This window comes from Sus scrofa, chromosome 6 (genome assembly GCF_054392235.1).
Source record: "Sus scrofa isolate SSC_HxYL_T2T_F1_AM1 chromosome 6, Sscrofa_HxYL_maternal_Yorkshire_Landrace_v2.0, whole genome shotgun sequence".
Lineage (NCBI taxonomy): Eukaryota > Metazoa > Chordata > Mammalia > Artiodactyla > Suidae > Sus > Sus scrofa.
Window position 1 is genome coordinate 18,875,827 of NC_139388.1, and position 18,714 is coordinate 18,894,540.

Genomic DNA, 18,714 nt, shown 5'->3' on the forward strand with positions numbered 1-18,714 from the left:
TAGAGCTGCTGGACACAGGGAGGGTTAAAAAAAGCAGGCCAGGCTGGGAGGCTTGCCTTTTCCACTCCGCTGTCACTGTCACCAGCTGTGACCCTGGGTTGGTCAATAACCTCCAGAGGATTTGGGTTTTATTACCTGAAAATGGAACTATCACAGTACCTACCCCACAGTTTGGCGGGGGATTTATATTGAGACCCTATATGAATAGCCGAGTACTCAGTCAATAAATGGGTGGAACCCAATTAGGGTTCCTGTTTTTTCGTCTTTTTGCCTTTTCTAGGGCTGCTCCTGCAGCATATGGAGGTTCCCAGACTAGGGGTCGAATCAGAGCTATAGCCGCCCGCCTACACCAGAGCCACAGCAACGCGGGATCCGAGCCACGTCTTCGACCTACACCACAGCTCACGGCAACGCCAGATCCTTAACCCACTGAGCAAGGCCAGGGATCGAACCTGCAACCTCACAGTTCCTAGTCAGATTCCTAGTCAGATTCGTTAACCACTGCACCACGATGGGAACTCCAGGATTCCTGTTTAACCACAATACTGTTACTCCAATGCTGACACCTACCAGCTGGGGGACTCTGGGTGAATTGACTGATTCATGTATAAACTAAGAAACTAGATGACACTTCTAATTTGGCCACCGAAGAATGGATTTTTTTTTTTTTTGGCTGGATTTGCAGCATGTGGAAGTTCCTGGGCAGGGATGGAACTTGTGCCGCTGTTGCAGCCTGCACCACAGCTTAGGCAACACCGGATCCTTAACTGTTGTGCCACACCTGAGAATTTCCCAAGAATGGATTTTTATGAATGAATTTAACTTTAGCTGTTCTTTCCCATCTAAATAAATATACAAAAGATGGTGAAGAATGGATTTTTTTTTTTTTTTTTTTTCTTTTTTGGATGTGCCTATAGCATGTGGAAGTTCCCAGGCCAGGGATCAAACCCAAGCCGCTGCAGTGACAAAGCCAGATGGATCCTTAACCCACTACACCACAGGAGAACTCTAAGGATGGAGTTTTAAAAGCATACTCTTTCCCTGTGAGGTTTGTGCTAAACAATTCTAGCTCTTCCTGTAGAGGAAGGGTCTCAGGCTTACAGAGAACTTGGAACTAACTCCCTGAGGCAGGGAGGGAGGTGGGCCAGGCAAGATGCTCCTAGTGTGACCACAGGTGCTACAGGTGTCAGAATTGGGAAAAGGCTCTCAGTCTCCAGAAATGCATTTCCTCTGCTTCAAACTGATTTCAGAGGTCTTACCCTAGTCCCTCTTGCTACAATGTCTGCCCCATTTCCTCACTCCATTCTCCACGGAACCACATGGAGGATACCCTCTGGCAAGTATTTAAAAGCAGATTAATTGGTTCTCAGCCTTCTCAAAGGCCAAAGCAACCAGTCATCCATAAAATTCCCAACCCAGGGAAGCTTAAGGATCCTGGGGCATGCGGAGAGAACAGAATTAGGGAAACTTTTTTTTTTTCTTTTTTTGGCCACACCCAAAGCATGTGGAAGATCCCAGACCAGGGAATGAACTGCACCACAGCAGTGACCCTGAGCTGCTGCAGGGACAACGCCGGACCCTTAACTTGCACTAGATCTCCGGGAACTCCAGAATTATTAAATTATTGATGGGCACAGCAGGAGGCTGGGCAGTGTCCTCTGCGAGAGTAAACTCTTCAGATTTGGTGAGAGAAAGTTCCTGCAGCTATTTCACGCAATATCAGGAAACCCCAAAAACCCAGTGCACCACTCAGGAGTGCCCAGAACCATCCCCGGGCATCAGAAACAATCCCAGCGGCTACAGAGACCTCCGTGACACAGACTCTCCTGCTCACACCATCTAAAATGCTCCTAACATTGCTTATAATAGTAAAACAAAACAAAACAGAAACAGCCAGTATCCATCAACAGGGGACCTATTATAAAATAGAGCACTATACAGCAGTTAAAAATAATGAGCAAAAGCTCTAAGATATATCAAGCCAAGAAAAACAAGTGCAGAACAGTGTGTTAAAATGAAGAGGGGTGGGGAATAAGAATCTACAACTACCCAATTCAAAACAGGGAAACGTAGGGAATTCCCACTGTGGCTCAGTGGTTAACGAATCTGACTAGGAACCATCAGGTTGCGGGTTCAATCCCTGGCCTCACTCAGTGGGTTAAGGATCTGGCATTGCTGCGAGCTGTGGTGTAGGTCGCAGACGTGGCTCAGATCCTGCATTGCTGTGGCTGTGAAGTAGGCCGGCGGCTACAGCTCCGATTAGACCCCTAGCCTGGGAACCTCCATATACCGCGAGAGTGGCCCAAGAAATGGCAAAAAGACAAAACAAAAAAAAACAAACCAAAAAAACCCAGGGAAATATATAAAATAACAATGGGTTATGAGAGGGATCTGACAGCAGTTGGAGTTGACAGAAAAGCACCAACCAAATGTGGGTACACTGGCAGTGGCTTTGGGGTCACCAGACTGAGGTTCAAATTCCTGCCTGCCATTTCCTAGCTTTGTGGCCTTGAACCATGAGCCTTGCTTTCCAGATGGAGATAATACTAGAGTCAAGTTCATAGGACGGTTGGAGCAAACAGGTGTGACCATCAATCAGCGCATTCATGCCATGACGGCGGGTCTGGACGGCGGCGCTTATACTCTGCGCAATGTGCACCTGAACAGGCACTGGGTCAAGACTGTCTTGTGTGGGGACGTCAAGGAGGAAAATGACAAGGGGATGTAGCCCTTCCTCATCCTTAGATCTCTCTGGCTCCTTCAGTCTTCAGTGTTTTTTTCTCCCTCGACACAAGTCTAAAGCAGAAACATCTAATAATAAAAACTCAAAGAGTATCTGCTAAGTGCCAGGCACTGAAGGCATTAGATGCGTGTGAACTCATTGAAACCCTTTTTTTTTTTAGGGTTGCACCTGCAGCATTTGGAAGTTTCCAGGCTAGGAGTCCTATCTGAGCTGCACCTGCCACCCTGCACCACAGCCACAGCAATGCAGGATCCGAGTCATGGCTTCGGTCTATACTGCAGCTCACAGCAAGGCCAGATCCTTAACCCACTGAGTGAGGCCAGGGATTGAATCCACATCCTCATGGATTCTAGTCCAGGTCGTTACTGCTGAGCCAAAACAGGAACTCCAACCCACTGAATCTTCATCACAACCCTGTGACAGTAGGAACTACGATTTTATCCTCTTTTTTTACAGGTGAGGGAAGTGAGACACAGAAAGGATAAGTAACTTGCCCAAAGGCACAGGGCAAGCGTTGAGTCAGAATTTGAACCCAGGCAAACCTGTTTTTCATACCACCCTCCCCGATTCACCTTCACTCTCCTAGGGTGGCTCTGGGAGGCCGAGTCTTTTATTTCACAGGTTGAAAGGGAAATAAATGCTGAAGATTAAAGCGACAACCCTGACATCAACTCTCTCTGTTGAATCGAGGAGTAAAGCTCCCACCTGGTAAGTGATGTGCAGTTTCCAAGGCCGAACAGCCTCCCCAGCTATTTAACTCCCAAAGCTTGAAGTGCTCAGGCAAGAGGATTAGCAGGAAAAAAAGAAAGAAGACAAATTCTATAGTCCAAAGAAAAATCAGCACAATTTACATGGAAGTTTCAAAATCAAAGACTCTGACAGGTTCTGAAACACCCACCTATAAGAGGCAGATGAGCATTTCTTTATAAAGACAGACTTGAGTAGGCAAAAGGTACAGGAAGGACACCCACAAATTCTCATTTCTCGAGAAAGTGTAGTCATGATTACAAGCCCAGGAGTTGGGGTGGAAATGAGACCGGCCACGGGACCTTCACCAAGCAGCTATTGAACCCCGTCATCTCCGCCAGACCCTGGCTTCTTGTTAAGAGTGCAAAAATCCAGGGCTGGTATCTCCTGGGATTTATGAGTAAGAGCAGGCACCTAAAGTACCTGTTACCATGAGAGGGTGATGTCACCAGGAGAGGCCTCTCAATGGCCGTGATTCAGGGCCCCACCCCACCTGTCAATAGGGCCCAGGTTATTGTCCCGAGCTGACTCAAGGGATGACGTTTTTGTGTGGAAAAGCAGCAAGTTTTCCCACAAACAAGTTGGTCACCTCATTCCCTTTTGAAAGACTCCCACATAATTTCAATGAAGAATTTGTGGGGGAGGAAGTTGGCCGTCTGAAAGTCTTACTGCAAGTTCTACTGAAACCAGGCTTCATTCTAACTAGCAGGTCGTGGGACACTGGTATACATGTAACCAACACCCCTCACCCACCAAAAGGGGAAAAAAAAAATCTGCCGGAGAAGTCAGGCTGCCTCTTTGGAACATGCCAAGGGGTGGGGTGGCTTGGAGAGCATTCAGTGGATCCTGGTTTGAGTCCGATACCCTTTAAAGGAGATGTGGTGACAATTAGCTCTCAGGATTACTCCTCTAGAAAAAGGCCTGACCAGAGTATAGTCTTTATTTATTTATTTAGGGCATATGGAAGTTCCTAGGCTAGGGGTTGAACCAGAGCTGCAGCTGCTGGCCTACACCACAGCCACAGCAACAGCAACGTCGGATCCTTAACCCACTGGGCAAGGCCAGGGATTACACCTGCATCCTCATGGATACTAACCAGTCAGATTCATTTCTGCTGAGCCATGACGGGAACTCCCAGAATGTAATCTTTAAATGGCACCAATATGGACTTAAAAGAATGTGGGAAGTCCCGCTCCCTCAAGAAATAGCCCGGTTCTAACATCTATCAAGCATCCCACTTTTTCAGTTCTTTATAGAACTGTCCTTCTCTTAGTGACAACCTCCCCCAAATATCTCCACCTTATCACGCATAAATTCTTTTTTTGTTGTTTGACCACACCTCGGCATGCAGAAAGTCCCAGCCCCAGGATCAAACTCGCACCACAACAGGGACCTGAGCCACAGCAGTGACAACACTGGATCCCCAACCCACTGAGCCACCAGGAAACTCATCACACATAATTCATATCACCCTTCCAAGTATTTTTCCCCCTTCCATAGTTCACCAGGTATCTGCCTCCGGTCGCCTCCAATTAGAACTCGAGTCCACAAGGGCAGAGATTTTGGTCTTGTATCCCCTATTATATCCCAAACACCTTGCATATGTAGGCAGGGACAACATACTTTTGTTCTGTGGACAAACGCCCCTGTCACCCGGAGGGACTTCTCTCCCTCTGAGACCTTCAGAGCAGTTCTCAGCCCCCTGACCTGGCTGCTCACAGATCATCTGGTTAGTTGGCGTTTCCTGCTGTAAAGGCGCAGACTTTGGGGTCCAACAGCCACTGAACATGCAGCCAGGCTCTCCCACTTCCTGTCCGTGTGACCTGCGCTCACAGCCACTCGGGGCCCAGAACCATCACATCTCTTTGGTTTTGTGAGGTATAAGAAGAGGGAGAGACAGCAAATGGGAAGAGTCCTGGCCACATGGTACTGCTATCCATACTATGTTGCTTATGATAAAAGAAGATGAAAGAATTTTTTAATAAGTATGTCTCAAATATTGCATGGGACATACTGACACTAAACAATTAGTCATTGTTTACATGAAATTTAAATGTAACTGGGAGTCCTGTGTTCTTGATGTTAAATCTGCCAACTCCGCTCATTAGGCATGATCTTCCAGAAGGCAAGGTGATGTATCTTACATAAAGATGTATAAGATACTGCCCTATTCTACTCTCTCAATGAATATTTATTGCCCAGGTGAATTTCGGAGCTGTGAGATTTTTACCTTGGCTATGAGGTGACTGAGTTAGCCTTAGATTATCATCTTCAAGTTTTTTACACCTCTCAACAAGCTCCCTCCAGGAACTGCCAAGAACTCGAAGAATGGAAACCAGGTCTTAAACAATTAATGGGCCCCAAGGATGCTGCAAATACCCAGGAGAAGGGTGTCGGGTGCATCTGGAAGCCTTGTGCAAGGAAGGTGTCATCCAGACAATAGGAAACCTAACAGGTGGCCCTGGCGGGCTCAGATCTCTGTTTAGATTTTGATCTGGGGCTTCTTTACACCAACAAGTGTGGGGCAGAAACGGCTCACTTGACCTTTAGACTCTAGACAGCAAGCTGTTTTGTGGCAAGACAATGAGGTCAGGTTACAGCAGGGGTGCACAGAAGGAGTGCCACGCGGGGACACACACCCTCCTCTTCATTTCCTTCCTGTAGCTCAAACTCAAAAGAGAAAGTTCCCTCTGTTCTTTAAAACAAAAAGCACAATTACACCTGCAACTAATATGTTATATGTCAATTATATCAATTTTTTGGAAGAAGGCACAGTGGACTAAGTTCTAAAAGCAAAAGCTATGTACAGACCTATATTCACACTCAGAAACCTCATTCATTCAAATAGTCATCGACACCTGTTAAGGGCCAAGAACAGTTCCAGGTGCAATATGGTCTGTAAACTCCAAAGTCCTGGCCTCCTGGAGGTTTTCGTCTTGTGGGAGGAGACAGACAAGAGGGGCATTAAGTGAAAGGCACCGCATGTTAGACACTGAGAAGTGATCCGGAGGATAAAGCAAAGAAGGGGAAAGGGGTTACTGCCTCAAAGAAGGGGTTCAAGAAAGGCCTCACAGAGAGGGCGCCACTTGAGCAGATACTTGAGGGCATAAAGGAGCAAGGCGTGCAGCTAGCAGAAGAGCCAGTGCAAAGGCCCTGAGGTAGACGTGTGCCTGGTGTTCTAGGTTCAGTCAGGGCGAGCGGTAAGGGGTGGGGTGGGGAATGCCGGATGTAGATGAAGGAAGGCTTTTAAGTCATAGAAAAGACGGGCTTTCATCCTGTGTGGAATGGGGACACACTGGCAGATTTTGAGTAGGAGTCATGTTTTGGAACTTAAAATTTAAAATCTCCTCACTCTGACCACTGAATGGAGAAAAGACTGTGTCAGGGGAGGGGTGGGAAAGAGGAGGGACCAGAAAGGAAGGAGGCTGTTGCCACATCTAAGTGAAGACACTTAAGAAACGTCTTTTGGGAAAACTCTCCTGGGAACAGGGGAGGTGTGTCTGCGCGTCCGAGTGCCAAACCACAGAAACAGGTGTTCTTAACCTTCGACTTGTCCAGGTGTCATAAATCTGAAGGCTTTCGGCTTGTTACAAGCTCTCCTAATTACAAAGCCCGCTAATTATTATCTAGACCTTGGCCAGTTTCCCCACGGGGTCCCGTGCTGGCCACCGTTTATGGTTTTGGTTCAGTTCCTCAGGAGGCTCCGTGACGTCCCAGCAGGTAGCATCCGTGCCCACAGGGATTCACAGCTGTCCCTTTTCCCGGCCCCCAGACCTCAACAAGTCTCAGGTGGATCATGAGTTTGTTTAGGACAGGTTGCCTCCCAAGCCCCCATCTTTCTGTTTTTGCTTTTTTCTTTTTTGCTTTTTTAGGGCTGCACCCCCGGCATATGGGGGTTCCCAGGCCAGGGGCCTAATCAGAGTCACAGCTGCCGGCCACAGGCACAGCCACAGCCACGCGGGATCCAGGCCATGTCTGCGACCTACACCACTGCTCACGGCAACACCAGATCCTTAACCCACTGAGCAAGGCCAGGGATCGAACTCTCAAACTGTTCGTTCCTAGTTGGACGATTTCCACAGCACTGTGATGGAAACTCCCCCAACTCTCCATCCTGAATGCTAGTAAAATCGCATTTTCAGAGACCAGAAAAGACAGAAAAGAAAGGAAATGCCCTTTACCTCCCATTTATTTGGAAGTGAAAGTCAAAGGGGAAGGAGACTGAAAATGGCTCAGAAACCAAAGACAAAAGAGGTCCTTCAGAGGCAAAAAAAAAAAAAAAAAAAAAAAAAAAGGCTGGATTCCAGCATTACAATTAAAAGTGGTGAGAAAGGAAAGATGTAAAAAACTCCTTTCCAAAGGGCAGGAGGAATTCACCTTAGAAGGGTGAGTCTGTTTCTCTGGAGGTGCAGTCAGGGTGGCAACAGAGCAGTGGAGAGACGTAGGAAAAAGCCCAGCTTTTAGAAGATAACATCTGGGAGTGGAGACACAGCCACTTCCTGGCTGGGCGACCCCAGGCAAGTTGTCCAGCTTCTCTGATCTGTGGGTGATAATGCCAGTTCCTACCCTGGGCCACTGGGAGCCTTACCTAAGCTGTCAGGTCTGTGAGGACCCCCTTTTGCAGTGGATGGAAACAAAATTTTTTTTTCCTCCTGCATCCAAGGCATCCAGAATTTCCCAGACCAGGGATGGAATCCATGCCACGGCGGTGGCAATGGCAGCTCCTTAGCCTCTAGGCTAAGAGGGAAATTTCAAATATTTTTCTTTTTATTTGTGGGTCACCTCCAAATACTCTCAGCATAGCCCTTCCATCGTGTTCTCTAGTTTGTGGGGTCCCTGTGAAACCTCTGCCTCTATTGACACGAGATTTAGGAAAAAAGATCACTCTCTTTTACAAATTCCTATTCCTTCTTCTTTTATTTTATTTTATTATTATTATTTTTGGTGGCACCTGTGGCATCTGGAAGTTCCCAGGCCAGGGATCAAACCTGTGCTGCAGCTTCAGCACCACTAGACCCTTAACCTGCTGCTGCCACAAGGGAATGTCCTACAAATTCCAATTTAAACGGTGCCTACTGTTTTCCAAGCTCCAGACCTGAAATTCCCAAATACCTCCATGAGGATGCCCCTTCTAGGTCCTTCAGACAAACTTAACACATTCCTAACCAAGAAGGAATGTTCCTTCCCCAACCTGTTCCTCTTTCTCCTCTCTTCCCAGCAAAGGACACCCCCTCATTCACCAAGGTCTAGGGGTAAAACTGACCGCTCCTCTGAATATTTTCCCACCCCGATGACATTCTCCCATATGCTGGAATTAACCCCGAGGGGAGGGGGTCTCTCAGAGATCCTCCGAAACTTCCCTGAGGGCCCCCGTGTTAAGGCAGCCCCCCAGCGCTGGGTGCAGGGCAGGGAGAGGTCTTGCACTGGTCGCCTCCCTGGGCCCCCCACCTGCACCCCACCTGCTCTTCCCTGCACGGGGGCTCTCTGTCACCAGCAGCCTTATCCCTCTCCAATCAAGGGTGCCCTTGTATCCCTGACCTTAGGCTGGCCAACCAGCTGCCCACCCCCTGGCTGGCACCAGGTATTTGCTCATCAAACACTCATGACCTAGCACTGGAGTTGTCCGGGGCAATGAGTCAGATGGCGGCACACACTTGGGGAGCTTTTAAAAATGTCATATCCGGAACCCCACCTTCAGAGACTATAGCTCCTTGAATCTGCAGGATGGTTTTTGAGGGGCCCAGGGTGATTCGATGCTTTAGCCATGTGGCGAAACCCTGGTGTCGGGGGCCGGGGCAGAGCATTTTTGGCAATGGGGAAAAGACAGGCATCCTTAAGCCATGTGTATTATGAAATATGTTTGAAAACCAAACAAAAGAAGCCAGGTTCAAGGTCATTCTGATTTCCTGCCCCCGCCACCCCCACGTTGTTCCCTGCCCACTCGCCCCCCCCCCCACCAATTCTGAACACTATTCACTGGCAGGTCCACAGGCAAACCCACCTGCGTCCGCCCCAATCACAACGCACAGTGGCAAGCTAGAAAACACACGGAATTTCCTTCTCTGGCAAAGGGCACTTTGGTCTAGGCATGGTTTGCTGTTTGCAGAGCCGTATTTGCTTTAACACAGAAGCTGCGAGAGTGAAGAAACTGGTTTGGCTGGTTTTCTGGGTGGGAAAGAGCTCAGGGAAATGTTTGAACCAAAGGCAAAACGTGGGAGCGTCTCAAACAGAAGGCACCAAATACTCCAGGGCTCTAAGGTAAAAGTCCTTGAGCCCTCGCTGTGTACTCTGACATGGGTTCCACTACGCCCATTTTACAGAAGGGGGAACTAAGGCTTAGAAAGCCCTTGACCAATGTCCCTCAGCTGGCAAGGGGCATTACCCGGGTTTCCATTGAGGCAGTCTGATTCAAGAACTTTCTAATGTTGGGAGGTGCTACCAGAGCCCTGCAGGGAAGGGGAGGGTTAGGGGTAGATACCAGGAAGGAGGGCGGAGGCAAAGTGCCGAAAGAGAGGGGCCTCCACCGCTCCCAACAGCAACACACAAAAGCCCAAGCACAGACCAGGGAAACTTGAGGGCCCTTGTGCACAGTGGGTTAAGGACTCAGCCCCGGCACGGCAGCAGCTTCTGTCACTGCTATGGTGTGGGTTCGAGCCCTGACCCAGTAACATTCACAGGCCGTAGGTGTGGCCAAAAAAAAAAAAAAAATTAGTGAGAGAAAAAAAGAGAGGGGGCAGGGGGAGACACCACCACCAATTTCTTTCCAGTTGACCTAAGACAAGAAACACTTAAAGAATGTCTAACTGCCCTTCTGTTTCTAGAATCAGGTTTGACATCTCCCCTCCCTGCTCTCCGTGGCTTTCAGAGGGAAGCACTCAGTACACTGCAGCCCCGGATGCAACTATCACTACAGCCAGGCTTTAGGAGCCACTGACTGGGCATGCAGCCCTCACAGACACCTTAGAAAGTTCTAACAGACCCAAATCTCCCTGCCAACTACCATCAACATGGAAGGCTGGCCTGAGGAGGAAAAAATATTTTGCAGGGGGGTGAGCCAAACCATGAAGGGTAGTAAATATTCATTCATTCATTCATCCAAAATAATCTGAGTGTCTACTCTGCCCCAAGCAATGTAAGCAACCATTTGACGACTCTCTCCTGTTTCCTTGCATCCTTCTCCCTTGCTTTATGTTCAGCTCACATTGTCTCTATTCACCCCTGAAATCCCAGGGTCCCGCCCAGTGCAGACACTCAATAGGCACTCATTTGTTGACCAAAGAATCCAAATGAAGAAACAAATATGCATACTTAATCCTCACGATAAACCTCTAGGTATTACCCCCCCCATTTTACAGATGGGGAAACCGAGGCTCACAGAGTAACGTGGTTTACCCGAAGTCACATAGCTAGTAACAGAAATTCAAACCTGATCTTTCTTTTTTATTTTATTTATTTTTGTTTTTAGGGCCACACCTGAGGCATATGGAGGTTCCCAGGCTAGGAGTCAAATCGGAGCTGTAGCTGCTGGCTTACACCATAGCCACAGCCACAGCAACTCAGGATCTGAGCCTCGTCTTCCACCTACACCATAGCTCATGGCAACACTGGATCCTTAACCTACTGAGCAAGGCCAGGGATTGAACCTGTGTCCTCATGGATGCTAGTCAGATTCACTTCCACTGAGCTATGGTGGGAACTCCCAAACCTGGATTTTTCAGGTACTCTCGGAATTATCCCAACAAGCCCTACCGATTTCATTCCCCTCCTTGAAATCCCAAAGCCCTGAAAGGAAATGGGGGTTGAGTCAGAAAGGAAACCCAGAAAGCCTGGATTGTAACGGGTGCCTCTTGGGGATTTTCGGGTTTTGGCAGCTTCTGGGAGATGTGAGAGCCGATAGCTTCAGCGTCTACCTTATCTGCAGCTACGCTTGGAAGGGAATGTGTAACAGACACCTAGATGAGCATTTGGAAGCAAAGTCTCACCCAATAAAAAGCCCCGGAGAGCAAACAGGGATTTCCACAGCCACCTGGCAGAGGGGAGGGGCAGGTCCATCGGCCCCACAGAGAAGCAGCGGCGGCCAGCCTTCCTTAGCTGGAGATGGCCTTGAAGGGCTCAGGACTTTACCACGTCTCCCGGTGACACACAAAGCCAGGGCCAGGAGGAGGACCCATTCGTCACCTCCCCAAGAGAGCTGCCCTGCAGCAACCTTTGTCACAGATGTGAGTATCAGGAAAGTGACATTTAGGAGTTCGAGGGGCGGAGGAGTGAGGATCCAAGGATGTAAAGTGACCCCAAAGTCGGCTTCCACAGTTGGCTTTTTAAAAGCCACGTTTAATTAGGGGGCCTGCATACTGTCTTCATCACCTTTCAGCACATCTTTTAGAAGGAGGGAGCTCCCTGTGCTCCCTCCACCAAGCAACCAGAGCTCAAACCAAAACATAAGCCCTGTTTGCCCAAGGCCAGGTGGTGGAGGAAGCAAAGCAAAGACACCATTGGTTTTGAAAGCCTGCCTGCTTATTTTTCCCCAGCCCTCAATCAACTTAAAGCTGAGTACCCTCGGATCTAGGGTAACACTCCTGAGATCCGAAACTGACTAACAGCCTGTGTTTCTCACACCAGTTTGTGATAAGAAAAAGGAAAATCATCAGAAACGCCAAAGAGGAGTTCTGTCGTGGCTCAGCAGTAATGAACATGACTAGTATCAGTGAGGATGGGGATTGGATCCCTGGCCTCGCTCAGTGGGTTAAGGATCTGGCATTGCTGTGGCTATGGGGTAGGCCAGCAGCTACAGCCCCAATTTAACCCCTAACCTGGGAACTTTCATATGCTGCGGGAGAGGCCCAAAAAAAAAAAAAAAAAAAAGCCAAAGAACCAGTTTACAGTTGTGGTTTCTATGTTTTGTTGGTTTGTTTTAACATTCTCCATTCTAAAACCTGGAAAGAAACCAGTGGAGTAAAAATAAAAGGCTGAATGAGATTGTGGGGCCAACCATCTCACAGGGCACAGGAATGACCCCAGAAAACCACCCTCAGATTTCCTGAGTTTCGTCAAAACCCTACTTGTGACACTCCTCAGCCACCTGTGGACCTAAAGGAACAGGCTCCTTGTCCTCAGACTCCCCTACAGGGCTAATACTTCAACCTGGCACTACGGCCACATCCCTCCACCTTCCCAGTCTGCCCAGAGAGAATGAGGCCGCCTTCCTAAATCCTGGCTGCCTTTTTATTTTTTAATTTTATTTATTTTTAAATTTCATTATTTATGCTATGCCTTTGGCATATGCAAGTTTCCAGGCCAGGGATAGAACCCGCACAACAGCAGTGACCTGAACCACAACAGTGATGACACTGGATCCTTAACCTAACCGCTAGGCCACCAGGGAACCTCCTAGCTGCCTTTTTAAATCACAAAGCAGACCCCTGAGGTTGCATGTGTGATTTTACCAGAAAGGCACTTTCATTCTGGGGTGATTCCACGTTGGATGGGTAGAAGGTGCCATGGTCCAAAAAGACCAAAAAACCCCTAAATGCCAGGAAATCTGTTGAGTGAGGCTGGGTATAGGACACACAGGGAACGGGAGCCAGCCACACAAGCACTTCCAGAGGCTGCCTCTCCCATCAGCACCACCAGCCACAGGGCCCTTCCACCTCCTGGGTCTGCTCTGCCTCCATCACCCCCAGCTGCCGTCCCCCGGGGAAGGGGGTGGGGGTGGGGCGCCCTATGTTACGCTCTCCAGGGAATTTCCTCAAAATTCTTTTTTTTTTTTTTTTTTTTTTGCTGCACCCTCAGCATATGAAAGTTCCCAGGTCATGAACTGAATACATACCACGGCAGTGACCCAAGCCACAGCAGTGACACCATCAGATCCTTGACTGGCTGAGCCACAAGAAACCTTTTTTTTTTTTTTTTTTTTTTTTTTTGGATTATTGAGAAGAGAAGGGCTGAGAACAGGACAAAGACCAGCTGTGGGTCCCTGAGCAGATTACAAAATTGCCTTATGCTTCAGTTTCTTCCTCTTAAAATAGAAATTGCAATGGTGCCCACCGTTCCAAGGTTCTTAGGAAGATTAAATGAGGTAAAGTATGTGACGCGGTTGCCCCAGAGTCTGGTTCAAAAGCAAACAGGTAAATACGCTATTATTAATATGTAATAATATTATTATTGGTCAGATACAAGAGCTTGGGGAAGGAAGATGGAAAAAAGAAACTAGACTAACCCACCCGGTAGGGCTACCAAATGTCTTGGTGAAGGAAAACAAAGTGACCAGCACTTGCGTGGCAACATCTCACACACAGATGCACACAATGTTTTGAACCCTGTCCTGAATTCTGGGCTGGATCAACTGTGCCTCCTCCCAGAAGCCAGGCTTCACTGCCCACTGATACCCATCAAAACATCCCAGGCCACCCACACTCTGGCACCTAACTGCCCATAATGCCCACTTAGAGGGCATTGAGAGGGTCCTGGGACATTTATCAGCAATCTGCTGGAACATGGAATACCAGGGATGGGGGTGGAGTATCCCCCCAACTCCTCAATCACTCCCGGGGGACCCAGGACCAGGTCGGGTAGAACATCCAAGACAGGCCAAGTAATGGCGGACTCAGGGCAAAATCGGGCAGAGGACACTCCCTTTCTGACCCCACAGAAAGCTCCACGCAACACAAATGGGCCTCAGAAAAGCAAATATGTTTAATCAACCAAACTGCAGTTTCTGTTTGAAAAAAAAAATAATAATAATAATGCTGCCTATTGTTGGAACAACTTCCAAAGTTCAAAAAATAATTTCAGACAACACTGTGATTGCTGCTGATTTTTCACGTGGCCAAGGACTGGAAGAATAAACAGTGAAGTCCCTTTGGGGAATTGTGGGTGATTTCTCTTTTCCAAAAGAGTTTCTTTTATTGTTAGGATACTCACCCAATCAATTAAATCAAGAGGGAGATGAAAGTCACTATAGTAGGAAGTAAGCACCTGGGAATCAGTGAAACCAGAAAAGAAACCAGCCTTCCCTTGCTCTCACTCCTGAGCAACAGTGTAGTGAAACAAAGCAAACTCTAGAATCCAGATCATCACAGTGATAAGTCCCCAGAAGTACACTGTGTCCATTTTTCATTCCCTGAGTCAGAGCTACTAGACTTAAAAAAAAAAAAAACCCAACATTATTCCTTGGGGAAACAGTACCTGTATCAAAATGTTTTCATCTCTATGAGCAAAAGCCACAACCTGGTAACCAAGAGAGGGCTCCTCAGTCGCCCCAGAGATGGTACAGATAGGGCCTGGGAGGCAGATCCTAGTTCAGATTCCTACTCTGCTGACCCTGCGGCAAGTGGACCCCACCCTCGGAGCCTCCCGCTTGCTCATCTGTAAAACGGGAATTACCCACCCCCCACCCTCTTCCCACACATCAGGTTTTTGCAGCCTGAAATGACCAAACAGTCTCTAAGGGGTCAGGACGATATGAGACCCACTGATGGCCTCCAATAAATGCCCACCCCAACTAAGTTAACCGTGCAAGACAGCCTCCTCAACCCCAAGCCCCTATCGCGGTCAAAGTTTAGATCCCTGCATCTGCTGAAATTACAATAGAGTGTCCTGTGAGCCAGGGAAGAAAGAAAGGGCTTGCCCAGGGGCTTGGGAGGGCAATTTCTCAGACCCTTCCCTCTCCCATCCCACCCTGATCCGGGACACCCGTAGAGCGCTCTCACCTCGGCCCAGGACTCGGCCTCTCTCCAAGTGCCGCCGGGGCACGGTGAACGTGTAGCTCTTGGCGCCAAAGCCAGGATTGCAGGGCTCCGGCTCTTGGCAGAGCCACGATGAGACCTGGGATGGGGGAAGGAAGGAACCGGGTGACTCGGGGTGGGGTGGGGGGGTCCCCTCCTGCCCACACCGAAACCAACAGCGCCTCCCCTCCCTCGCTCCCGGCGCCAGGCTGTGGGAGGGAACCACCCCTCCCACTCCCGCCCCCGGGGCAGGCAGTCACACCGAAGTCTTTCATTCGGACACCTGCGGCCGCCAAGCTCCCGGGGATTCGCCGGAGAGGGGGCTGCTGGGTCACCTCCTCCAGACCTAGCACCCCTTTCCCCTGTCCTTCCAGTCTCTTTTTTAATTTCCCGGGAGGCGTCTTTATTCTTCCCAATTCTACCGTCCTTGTACCGAGACCGCTTCCACTCCTAAGTCCGGTTCCTCAGACGGAGGGGCGTTCCAACCCCTTTTGGACCCCACTTTCCTGTCCCAGGGGGCGCCCCCGTACCTACTCACTACCCTTCCTTTACAGGGCAGGTGCCTTTATTTCCACTGGTTCCCCTTTCTTTACCTCAGGGGTCGTTCCCAGGCCGCTTCACCTGGGCTCCTCTATCCCGTACCCCAACCCCCACCCCACTCCGGGCCTTCCCCTTCCCCACGGAGTCCCCAGTAGCTGCAGCGGGGCGTGCCCCCCCCCACCTCGGGTATTTGCCGGAGGGAGTAAGCAAAGCGGCACTCGCCCTTCAACCGCACCCGCTCCCAGTTCCTTCTCCATGGAGTCCACCACGGCGCAGTTTCCAGGCGGTTCAGGCCCTTTGAACCCAAACTTTTTTGGAAGAAGAGGGAGCGGGGACGACAGGAGCGAGGAAGGGACGACGAAAGAGAGGAAGGGGTTAGGGGACCGGGCGCGGATGGTGGTACAGGGAGGCATTCCCTTTAAAGTCGGGGACCCAACGTACCTGCAACAGCAGCAGGAGAGCAGAGAGACTGCGGCACGGAGGGCCCATGGCGGGCCGGGCGGGGACTGGGTAGGGTCCGGCCGGGCTAGGCCGGGCTAGAGTCTGGCAGGACTTCCGCGAACTCACAGGTGCCTTGAGGCTCCGGACGCCACTGAGCTGGGCAGCGCCGCGGGAGCCAGGTGAGCCGCGAAGGTCCCGCCCCCGGCACCACTGATTGGCTGAAGGTGCACCTGCCAGCCGCAGCCAATGAGCGGCACGGCGCGACCTCGGCTTCCTCCTCGGGCGTGGGCGCAAGCTCCGCCCCCGATCCCGCCCCCCTGCCTCGCGCCGACCCGGTGACCCTTTACAGTAGACTCAGGGTAGGGGGTAGGAGCGCCACTGATACCTGCTACCACCAGGTTTAAATAACAGCTTCACTAACATCTGGGGCGAGAAAGTATTTTACCCTTTAACTACTGTCTTTTTAACTGCAGGTCTCCGTCGGTTCGTGGATCTGCGAATCAATTCACTGGATAGGATCCCCCTTTCAGAGGCTCAGTTTCTCCACCTTCCAAATGGGAATAGTACTAACCTCTCCCTATGTCGTGATGAAACTGACATGCAGTTAATAAGACCAGTGTTTCCGGAGTTCCCGTCGTGGCGCAGTGGTTAACGAATCCAACTGGGAACCATGAGGTTGCGGGTTCGATCCCTGCCCTTGCTCAGTGGGTCAACGATCCGGCGTTGCCGTGAGCTGTGGTGTAGGCTGCAGACTCCGCTCGGATCCAGCGTTGCTGTGGCCCTGGTGTAGGCCAGCAGCTTCAGCTCCGATTAGACCCCCAGCCTGGGAACTTCCATATGCTGTGGGAGCGGCCCAAGAAATGGCAAAAAGACAAATAATAATAATAATAATAAAATAAAACTAACCATGTTAATATATATATATTAAAAAAAAAAGACCAATGTTTCCTGCACCATAAAAGCTCTATACAGATATGAGGGGTAATAATAGGTGACAATAGGTGCTGGGCATTAAAAGTTACTGTGCCAGGCTCTGTGCTAAGCATTTCAGTAACCACCTCATTTAGTCTCATCTCAAGACGCACATGAACTGTTATTATTCCCATTTGATAGACAGGCAACTGAGGCCTAAAGAATTTGAAGCCATTAGGGAGGTGGCCACCTCCCTCAGATTCTAGTGTGTCCTTTAATGTTGACTGGAAAAAACTCATTAGTAGAGTACCTGTTGTGGCTCAGCAGTTAACAAACCCGACTAGTATTCATGAGGATGCAGGTTCAATCCCTGGCCTCACTCAGTGAGTTAAGTATCCTTGGTGTTGCTGTAACCTGTGGTGTAGGTTGAAGATGAGGCTTGGATCCAGCGTTGCTGTGGCTATGGTGCAGGCCGGCAGCTACAGCTCCGATTTGACCCCTAGCTCGGAGCTACAGCTGCCAGCCCACACCACAGCAACGCAGGATCCGAGCCGTGTCTGCGACCTACACCACAGCTCACAGCAATGCTGGATCCTTAACCCGCTGAGCAAGGGATCGAATCAGCAACCTCATGGTTCCTAGTTGGATTCATTTCCACTGCGCCACAACAGGAATTCCTCCCTTCACTCTTGAAGCATATCAACATGTGGAGTCAGCCACTCACCAGCTGTGTGCACTGGGCATGTCAGTGTTTTCATCCATTATAAATGGATCCTTAACGGGCTAATACCAGAAAATAACTAAGTACAGTACTTGGCACCTAGTAGCAATGGCTCAGCAAGTGTTTACTGTGGAGGTTGTTCCCTTGGAAAGAAACCCCTGCTTCCCCCTTGCTCAGGGGGAAGGAAAACCATGCTTAGAATATTCCACCCCCAGAGCTAAAGGTGAATCTGAGCCCACCGAGGCTCCCTCCCCCAGAGGAGAGGCACTGTCTCAAACCAAGACAGGTTAGTCCAGCCCCCGCCCCTGCAAACTGTCCCCTCCATTTTAATGGGTTTCTGAGCACACGCCCAGGCCATTTGGATTTCTGCACCTTGGCTCTCTTTGCCTCTTAACCCACCAGGAGGCTCAGAGGGAAAAGGCTCCAGTATTTCCTTTCCCACTGAGGCTCCTGTAGGACTGTGCATTAAACAAGATAATGGAAATACAGAAAGAGGCGTTTCCCCCATGGGGCGGCTTGTCCGTTTATTTTTTTTCCCTCAGTTATGTAAAAATTCATATTTTATACCATCACTCGGCCCAGGGAGCCGTTAGGGCTTTGCTTTCCTCCTCTCAGCAAGCCCTGGCCTTGCAACTCCACGGCGACGCTCATCGACTCCTCCATTACACTCAGATAATTCAATAAAAAAGATTTTAGAAAACAATTAGGGGCAGTGAGGACAGGTTGGGCCCGAGCTTGCTTCAGACTTCTCGGCAAGGCAAGCTCTTCCCCAAGCTCCAGGGAGCGGGCTGTGAAGTGCTGCCTGCCCTCAGCTGTCCAGGGGAGTCAGGGGTAAGAGGGGACACCCAGGGGCTCCCCGTGGAGACAGGGCAGCCCTCAGGGAATTG

At 49.7% G+C, this 18,714-nt stretch overlaps 1 protein-coding gene across 1 annotated transcript in view; it reads right to left on the reverse strand.

Moving 5' to 3' along the window:
* CDH1 (cadherin 1) overlaps nt 1–16,347 on the reverse strand; it is an 81,098-nt gene extending 64,751 nt beyond the window's left edge. Inside the window, 2 exon segments of the mRNA NM_001163060.1 lie at nt 15,199–15,313; nt 16,195–16,347. Of these exon segments, the coding sequence (NP_001156532.1) occupies nt 15,199–15,313; nt 16,195–16,242 (163 nt within the window). The 5' untranslated portion in view covers nt 16,243–16,347.
* Between the last annotated feature and the right edge of the window lie 2,367 nt (nt 16,348–18,714).